Source organism: Muntiacus reevesi, chromosome X, assembly GCF_963930625.1.
Source record: "Muntiacus reevesi chromosome X, mMunRee1.1, whole genome shotgun sequence".
NCBI lineage: Eukaryota > Metazoa > Chordata > Mammalia > Artiodactyla > Cervidae > Muntiacus > Muntiacus reevesi.
The window spans coordinates 142,356,246-142,366,409 of NC_089271.1; the positions used below are offsets into that span (position 1 = coordinate 142,356,246).

Below are 10,164 nucleotides of genomic sequence, written 5' to 3' on the forward strand. Positions count from 1 at the left end.
TACAGTATATACGTATTATGCTTTTTTTCTGCTTACTTTGGATTAAATTTGATCTTTTTCTAGTTTTTTGTTACAGAACCTTAGGTTATTGATTTAAGAACTTTTCTAGAACAATGGTTCAGTGCTATAAATTTCCTTCTAAGTACTGCATTAGCTATATCCCACAAATTTGTATGTCGGTTTTCACTTTCATTCTTTTTAAAACACTAACTTTCCTTAAGACTCACTCTTGAGCCATGGATTATTTACAAGTGTGTAAATTTTTCCAAATATTTGGAAATTTTTCCATATATCTTGCTTTTACTGATTTTTAATTTAACTCCACTGTGGTCAGAGAATACACTTTGTATGACTTAAATCCTTGAACTTAATATTGAGGCTTGTTATATGGTCCAGATATGGTAAATATTCAATGTGCACTTATAAAGAATGTTTTCTATTGCTGTTGGGTTGAGTGTTGTACAGGTGACAAGTCAAATATATCGCTATTCAAATTTTCTATTTTCTTATTTTCTTTTTGGTCTATCCCTTATTGATAAAATTGTGGATTTGTCTCTCCTTGTTAAGTCAGTTTTTTCTTCACATATTTTGAATTTGTTATTAAAATGCACATATATTTAGGTTTGTTATGTCCTATGATCAATTAGCCACTTTATTATGAAATAGCCCTCTTTATCTCTCTTCACATTCTTTCCTTTACAATCTACATTCTCTGATAATAAGTCACTCTAGCTTTTTAAAAATTAGAGTTAACATAGTGTATCTTTCCCTAGCTTGTATATTTAACCTATTTGTGTTTTTATATTTAAAAGGGACTATCTATAAGCAGCATATGGCTGATTCTTTAAATTATTTTTTCCATTCTACCAGTCTCAGTCTTTAAATTGGGTTGCTATAAGACCACTGACTTTAATATGACTCCTGATACAGTTCTGTTCAAAACTGCCATCTTGCTATTTTTTATTTGTCCCAACTCTGCCTGTTATCCAATGTGTGGAAACTTGTTTCTCATAATTTGCCCACTTTTGAAGTTGTTCATGTGAGAGGGCAAATCCACTCATTGTTACTTCATTATTGCTGGAAGTCAAAGTCCTCTATGTTAGGTTTTTCCTACAGATTTGTTATTTATATTTGGGTATTTATTATATATGGATATTAATCTTAACTTTATACATGCACCAAATATGTTCCTCCAGTTTATCAATATTCTTTTAACTCTCTTTATGGTGATTTTTCATGAAGCAATTTTTAATTTTGATATTGTCAAATACTTCTCTTTCTTTGGGTTTTTATGTCATGTTTATAAATGCCTTATATTATCTTCTAAATAGTCATGGTTTAAAAGAAGAAAAATAACTTCTCAGTATGAGTTTTATTTTTAACATCAAGTTTATTAATTATAAAAGTAATACATGCACATGGTAAAAATCTAGTAAAACAGACTAAAGATGAAAATGAAAAGTTCCTTTCCTGTTCTCCCAATGCCCCTGCTTGCCAACTAACTCTTATTAGCAATTTCTCATATATATCCTTCCTTACACATTCTGGACACATACATACACATGCATATTTATCCTTTTGTACACAAACAGGATACACACATGTGAGTGCATGTGCACACACACACAGGACTGTGCAAATTTTTCACTTAACATTTTATTTTTGAGTTCTTAATGTGACTGAGTTTTATCAGATATTCACCAGACTGACAGAGAGACCAGGGCAATCAGAGAACATGGTAGGGAAAGTGCATGGCAAAAGGCATATTCATCTCTGTAAAGCCAACACTTAGCAAAAAAAAAAAAAAAACCTGGCACATAACAAATCCTCAATAAATGTGTTAAACAACTAAAAGGAAAGAAGAATTTGAGAAAACTGGAAACAAATTGCTATCTTGATCATTCTCAGGCCAGACTGGGTCTCTTAACTGAGAGTTACCACTTCTGAGGGCAGCAGGGAGCAGTACTCAATGACAGATGAAGACATGGAGCAGCTGGACCTCTTGCCTGCAATAACTTTCCACTGTGTGTCTCTTTCCCCACTAGATTTACCACCTCCAGCACACACGTTTAGTTCAAATGCACAGTTCACACTAACTACACAGCAAGAAAATCTGGGAGCTCAGAGACTACACATATCAGCTATATTACAGGTACAGGTTCATACAAACAGCTACCTTTAATCAGTACCTACTGCAGGGTAGGCACCAGGCTGGAAACAACAGCCCTGCAAGGTTAATGTCAATATACTCCCATTTTATAGATTAGAAAGCTAAGGCTCCAAGAATCCCAGTGACTTATTCAGGGTCACACAGCTAGCAAGCAGCCTCTGGAGACAGTTCTACACCTTAATCAGGTAAGCCTACTTTTCTGTTGGTCTCACAGACTGTCATATTTTCTTGCCTGGCATTCCCTTTCTCCATTTGTCTCATCTGGTGTTTTGTGGAAGCCAGGCAGAGATAGAAACATGTGGTTGTGGATCCATCCTAGGCTATGGAATACGTTGTGAGGGATGAGAGGTGTCAGTCATAAGAGTTCATGAAGAAGAACACACACATGGGGTAGGTCTTAAAATTTCTGAAGGGGAATGGAACCCAGGTACTGGAGAACACCTTCAGAAGCCTAGGCTATGAATATCATGGCAGCTTAAGAAACTCTAACACAAATATTCCCCTCTTCCTAAGTGCTTTTGGTGAGCTGCTCATGAACATGGCCCTTTTGTCTGCAGTCTCACAGCTGCTGGCCAGTATATATCCCCACATCTTAATCCTTTCATTCTCAAGGTCCACGTTAAGTCTTACCTCCATGAAGCCTTTCCCTATTAATCCACTCATTTCTCTTACTTTCTTTTGTGAATTACAGTTTTACCTAAAATCAGCACCGTAATATATAACATGTGTTTGTTTGTACACCCTCTTGTCCTTTAATCATTTCAGGTATTTTGTCTCTTTAAGTGGACTCCTTCATTTTTTTTTTCTATTGTTTCCCTGTCTGGTCTAAGTTTTGGGAAACCTGGTTGGAGGCTAGTCCCAACTCTCCCACTAATGAGCTGTGTGACTTGGAGCCTGTCACATCCTCTCTGAGCCTTATTTTCCCACCTGAGAAGGTTTTTGTAAAAACAGTAAACATTGTAACACAAAATACTAATGTAAGGAATTATTGCTGAAGACATTTCAACTAAGGTGCTTCCTTTCATCTTTTACATTCTATTTAGTGGGTGGTTCTATATAAGAAACAGCAATCACTGCTGCTTGTTTCACACTAGTATCCTCAGCAAAGGTTTAGAACAAGAATACTGCACAACTGTTAGAGACGGTGCCAGAGAGAGAGGAGGTCTCTATGCAGCTGATTCAGGGACTCTCCTTGGAGACTACCAGGTGATTCCAGGCTTGTTCATTTTTAAAGCTTCTATTTTTCTGAATGTTTCTTCGTGTAAATGGTCTGTGTCAATGCTATAAAAAAATGAAAAGAATCTTGTGTCAAGTCAAGCCAACAGATGCCTTCAGTACCTTCCCTAGTCTTTTAAGGATAAGATTCCCATTCACACTTGTGTCACATCATCAGTTACTTCACCCACCCTGGTATCTACCTCCTCCCTTAGTCTTAACTCTTTTTCTTAGATCTGAGAAGAGAAAATTCTTAACTTCCTCCTGAACTCTCACTTCTATCCCTCGCTTGCCTTTGCTGAAGGTCCTGTATCTATAACCTCTCCCTCTCTATGAGCTCTTTTCTCTCAGCCTACAAATTGGCCTATCCTAAAAAAAAAACAAGACAAAAACAAAAGAGAACAACTCCACCCTCTTCCAGCAGCTGTGATCCCACATTTCTTCTTCTATTCACAAAGATTTTGAAAAAGTAGCCCCCACTCCTTCTCTATTTCCTTATCCCCCATCTTCTCAAGTCACTGCAAGCTGATTTCCAACCTCATCACACCACTAAGCTAGCCCTTAACAAGGTCATCTATGGCCTCTTAACTGCTAAATCCAAAGGACACTTTTCAGTACTCATCGTTTTGGAACTCTGCTGCATTTGATACTGTTGAGCAATTCTTCCTTGAAACTCACTTTTACCAAAGCTTCCAGGACACCTTTCTCTCTTGGTTTTCTCTATGGGTTTTCCTTTCCATGTGGTGGCTGCTTAGTCACTAAGTCGTGTCCGACTCTTTTGACCCTGTGGACTGACTGTTTCCTTTCCATACTCACCTCTTAAAAGTTGGTACTGTCCAGGGTTAATTCCCCAGGGATGTTTCTCAGGGGTGCTTCTCTTCTCAATCTCCCTAGAGGAATCTCATCCACTGCCATGGCTTCAGCTGTCACCTCCAGGGAACAATCCTATACCCAACTGCCTACCTACTAGAAAACCCCCCACGCTGTCCTACAGGCAATTCAAACTCCACAGGTGTATCCCCGATTAAAACCTACTGACTACAAAAGAAGGTATAAACTCTTTCAAGTGTGTAGTGAGGTACAGATTTTAGTTTTTAATGGATAGAAGCTAATCTTTATCTAGTAAAGGCAAGGTGTGCTGAGATTTATGGGGTCACAAAGAGTTGGACACGACTGAGTGACTGAACTGAACTGAGCAAAGGCAAAGGAGTAGCTCTGCTAGTTATGCAATTGTAGGGTAAGTAAACATTTAATGCCGTGGAAATGTAACAAGACCTTTAGAATTTTTTGAATGACTTACCAAAAGCTGTCTTATCTCCTAGCATGTACAACTCACTGCTGGAGGAGAGGTAGGCCAATATGCGTAGGAAGCCTGGAGGTCTCCTGAGACTAATGAGACCACCTACTCTGAACTCCTTCTTTCCAAATTTAGAATCAGGAACATGTGTCAGGGTGATTTGGGGGGCCTTTATCCAAGGCCCAGTACCTGGGAAAGGCACCAAGGCACCACAAATAAAATATCTTGAAGAAAGAAGAGGGCTTAAGTGGGGCTCCGGCCTCAACTCATGGGCTTACATTTTTGTGGGCAAGGACTGGCTTCACACATATATACCTGTGGCTGATGCAAGGAGCTTTTCTAGACCCAGACTTTCTGACACATATGGTATTTTAGAGAACAATGACTGCACATTTGGGTGAAGACTAAAATATACGTAAGTTAAGAGTCCAGATATAATGTCACTGCAGGGCTGGGAGGGATCCACATCAGTCAGAGCATCACTGTCCAGTCACCAAGTTTCTGTGGGATTGGAAAGGATCAGTCCTCAAGATGAGCCCCAAGTGGCAGTAAGAAAGAGCACCAGAAGTGGACTGATTTTCCAACCAGCTTTGGAAGCAAAAGTGGCTCCATTTTTGGGACCAATTTTGGAAAGATGAGGGAAGGCCCTCAAATGTACTACACTCAGATATCTGAGAGAGAAGAGTGACAGCTGAATCTGTGCCCAGAATCCCGTAAACACACCTTACTAATCACACATGGAATACAAAGCCTTGCTTACACCCTCAGTTTCATTTCTTGACACATTCTGCTTTGCACTTTATGTTCCCATAATAGCAAACTTCCTAGAGGTTTCCCACCTGTATTCCTATCAAGTACTATAAAATATGCTGTTTATTGTCTACCTTTGCTCATGCTAGCTCCTGAGTATGAACTTACCCTTCTCCATAGTTACTCCCATTTCCCTGGCTATAGTCCTGAGCCTCCTGAGCTGGGTGAGTTGTCCCCTGACACGGTTCCCTTAAGATCTCGTAATTACCCTATTGCATTCATCAGTTCATGTGTCTGTCTCTACCACTAAGTCTACAGTCCCAGAAGAGTACAAATCAAGTCTCAAGTTATTCATTCTTGTCTCCTAGCACCTGGCACATTTGCCTAGCACATAGTAGATATTCAGCAAGTGCTTGCAGAATGAGTGAAGGTAAGCATGGTAACTCTGAGGCCACAACCTCTTTTTTTCCCCTCGATCTTCTGAATGTCTAGACACCTAGTCTATATTGAACATATCATTAACTGTCTCCTTGCCTTGCCCTCAGATGCTCAAAATTAGTAACTGGCTTCTTATATGTATTTACTAAATGCAAAGCACTGAGCTAAAAAAGTTTACAGGGGAAAATACAATGAGAAAGAAATTCAGACCTTGCACTCAAGCAGTTCTTAAAAAGCAAACTTCTTCATTCAGCCTTTACAAGTTCCAGACAAGACTCCCCTTTTAGGAGGCTCTCCTGGACTTATCCCTATCTAGCCTACCATATTAAATGATCAACAGTTTCCTCTCACCTTACTTGGGTTAACTATGTATTTCTACTGATTTCAGTGTTGTCTGTCTATTTACACTCTAATGTTTAAAATTTGAGGTCAGTGTATGGTGTCTATTCTGTGAACATGTATCCTTTATTTTGTATTTTGAGCACACTGTTATCAACTTATAATAGATTGACAAGTTATAAGGGCTTGAAATTTGGCCTGAAAACACAGTAGAAGTAGATTGGTTAAGACAAAGGGTGAGAGAGACAGGAAACAGTGCAACAATTTACAATAAAAATAAATAATAGCATGTACCATCTCAAAATAATTTATCCATGACATCATTTAGGACCTTTGCTGAAGCTTACATACTATATATATACTATATACCACATTAAATTACTTTAAAGAAACATTAGGATTGATTGTTGAGTTTATTTCAAATTGCTGACAATACAGTCACCTTTTTCTGAGAAAGACACCATGGAGGTCCCTAACCCCCTGAGGTTTATTATGTTGTGAATAATTCCCTCTTCCTAGTCAGTAATCACTACACTCTGGAGTCAAACAGACTTCACTTTGCTAGTAGAGAACTAGCTTCTGTTTCAGCCAGACTTGTACTCAGGCCTTTATGCTGTTTTCATTTACGTTTCAATCCCTCAAATTGACTTTGGAATGTGGAATTTTTGTACTCAGCCGTTATTTTCCATTATGTGTTCCAGTTCTGAATGGCAGAAATAAATGGCCATTTGGCCACTGGTTAGCTGCCAAAAGAGCATAGCTATATCCTAATTAAGAATTACTTTGTGTGTTAAGCCAGCCTGCTGAGCTGGCAGATGGACACTGATTTGAAAGGGTGATGACCTCCACTTTCTATAATTATAACTCTGTAATAGCTTCATCCCCCTGCATCTTAAAGGCTCTCAAAATGTAAACCACAAGTCCTCTATCAGGTATTAGAAGAAGGGAAAGGGTCTAATATTTATGGAGTACCTCCTATATGCCAGGGTTGCACATTCATAATTAATGTCTTGTTTCATGCAATCTCCAAGGTGACACCAGGTATCAGGTACTACTCATGTTGGCCCCATTTTATAGATAGTGATGCTAAAGCTCAGGAAGGTAAAGTAAGAATGGTCACATAGCTAGTAGATGCCAGATCTAGTACATAAGTCAGACCTAGCAGAATGTGGATTTGGTGCTCTTTTTCCTACACCCTGTTTCTTAGCAATGACATCTAGGACTATCTGTTCTTTACCTCTCTCCTTGCCTGTGTCCAAGGAAAAGGCCTATTTCACTTACCTTTATATTGTGCCTAGGCATGGTCTGTCCTCAGTTCTCTTTTCTCAGTGCAATGGCTATGACCAAACCAGCATGCCTGTCCTGACCCCCTCCCTCCCACTTCCCCCACTACTATAACTTACTAGAATGTTTGTAGTTCACATATGGGATGAAGCAGTGCATCACACAGCATTTGAACTCCAAAATCCTTAAGGTGATTTCCACTTAAGTCTAGCAATGTTAGGTTCTCATTTCTGCTGAGGACAGAGGGCTCCACAGCATGCATCTGTGAAATGACATTCTGCTAACCTATGAGGAATTGGGGATTCAAGAAAGAAATCGGTTTACCCCAAGTTCTATAATGACCTTCCATTTCATACACAGCTGGAACAAGAGCCCAGTGGACAAAGAGTCTCTGTGAACTTACCACAACGACTGTAGCTAGAAGGAGGGGTGTTTCAGCCCTTCACAGAGCACCTGCATGCCTTCATCCCCTAAGGCATGAGTTCAAGGACTCTCAGGTGTTCATTGGTGTACAGTGCATTGCATGAATCCTGACAACACTCTCCAGTTAGGTGACAAGTCCACAGTCTGCCGAGAAGTAAGATAGATAAGGCTGGCATAATTTCATCAGGATTGGGTCACTTTAGATATTGGGTTTACCCACTAGAAAAATACAGTAGAAAATCAGTTTGTCATGTAAAAAAATCCCTTGGGCCAGGGCCAAGCAGAGATTGTGGAGAAGGGAAGATTTATTTCCCCTAAATTATCAAGTCATCATATGTTTCTTTGGAGATTGTATCACCAGGCCAGAAAAAAATCATTTAATTTGGGGAGCTGCTCAAACATCAAGGAACTCTGCCTGTGGCTATTGTTCACGATACTTACACCAGATCCTTTAACTGACAGTCAGGCTGTTTTAATCCTTCACACAGCAATTTCAGCCCCAAATCTTCAATCTTATTATTAATTAGAAGCAGCCTTGTCAGGCTCCGGGTAGAGTTTAGGACTTGGGTGACGGACTCACAAGAAGCTGGAGAGAGGAAACATTCGGAAAGCCTGCAGGTATGGGGACACCAACGTTGTTAACCATGGCAGCAGGAGTCCCACTGAACCTCAAATGCAATGCCCATGAGAAGGACAAGGATGAACAGACACTTACACAAGATTCTTGATTATACCATTCGCATGCCACAGACCTTCACAGAGATGCTGTACTCCTGTTTCCCCTAGGGAATTGGCAAACACAAACAGCTCTTTTAAAGTCTGACTCACTTGCAAGAAAGAAGAGAGATCCACACAGCTTGCATTTGTCAGGTAACATGTGTTCAAGCTACCCAGAGACAAAGAAGAAAAATCAGCCACTGCTGTCATTGAACTTCCTGGGAATGTTCTCCCAGCCTCCTCATTTAGCTAAGTCCTAGCCATCCTTCAAGTTCTAGCTCCTGGCCCACCACCTACACAGTCTCCTCCTGAGGTCTCCAGCCCACAATGACCTCCTCTCTTTCCCTGGGCTCATTTGACATTTCTGAATGATTCTGTAGTGTTAGACACTTTATTACACATTCAACTGTGTTGCTCTCTGTTTCATATCTATGTGTCTTTAAAGGCAGTTTTGTCACTTGCTATCCTCTTGATAAATCCATTCACATCTAGCCCACTGTTGGACACATTTTTTATAGAGTATTCTTTATAGAGTTAATATTTAATTAGCATCACTCCTGTAAACACACAGGATGGTTGTATACTGGAAAGAGCATGGGTTATGGATAAGATAGATTTTGGAGTCACATCTTGACTATACCACTTTTTTAAAATTTATTTATTTATTTATTTTTGGCTGTGCTGGGTCTTTGTTGCTGCATGAGAGCTTTCTCTAGTTGCAGACAGTAGGGGGATAATCTCTAGTTGCAGTGCACGGGCTTCTCATTGTAGTAACCTCTCTTTTTGTGGAGCATGGGCTCTAGAGCACTCGGGTTTCAGTAGCTGTGGCATGCAGGCTTCAGTTTCCCATGGTATGTGGGATCTTCCTGGACCAGGGATAGAACCTGTGTCCCTGCATTGCAAGGTGGATTCTTAACCACTGGACCAACCAAGGAAGTCCCTGACTATTACTACTTTTTAGTGGTGTGACGTTGGACAAGTCACTTTCCCCCCAATCCTTAAAGTTTCCTCATCTGTACAATGGGGCTAAGAAAACCCACCCTATATAGTTATTTCAAGGAATGAATTATGTGAAATAACTTCTAGCAAGCACCAAGCATAGATCCTGCTGCAGAGCAGGCATTAAAAATTTTCGGTAGTTGTAAGATGACAGCAGATAGTTCTAAAAACTTACTCTTGCTTCTTCACCTTACAGTTCTAATGTCTGAGACCCTCACAGAGATACTTCACCCTTGTGTCCCCCAGAGGATTTTCACTCAGGTCCAGCTCAGTGAGGTTTGGATTGCAAAGGAGAACAGAGGCACGATATCTGCCAATAGTCTCTGAACTTCCAGGGAGAAAACTAGCAGACAACCTGGAAAAAAAGAAAGACACAGAATTGGCCACTCATTCCCTACCTGAAAAACATCATGAGAAAAGAAAATAAGGCCCACCCATATGAGACCCCCAACCATGAATATGTCACAGCCCCCTTTTACCTATGATGGGGATTTGTACATTGCCCCCACAACACTGTATGCCCCAGTGAGAA

General features: G+C 40.0%; 1 protein-coding gene across 1 annotated transcript in view; it reads right to left on the minus strand.

Moving 5' to 3' along the window:
• The window catches only part of VSIG1 (V-set and immunoglobulin domain containing 1), an 85,470-nt gene extending 79,860 nt beyond the window's left edge, over positions 1–5,610 (minus strand). The window contains exons 1-2 of the mRNA XM_065916898.1: positions 5,601–5,610; positions 4,686–4,871 (exon numbers count right to left, since the gene is read on the minus strand). Of these exons, the coding sequence (XP_065772970.1) occupies positions 4,686–4,871; positions 5,601–5,610 (196 nt within the window). The remainder of the gene's footprint in view (positions 1–4,685; positions 4,872–5,600) is intronic.
• Positions 5,611–10,164: the final 4,554 nt, after the last annotated feature.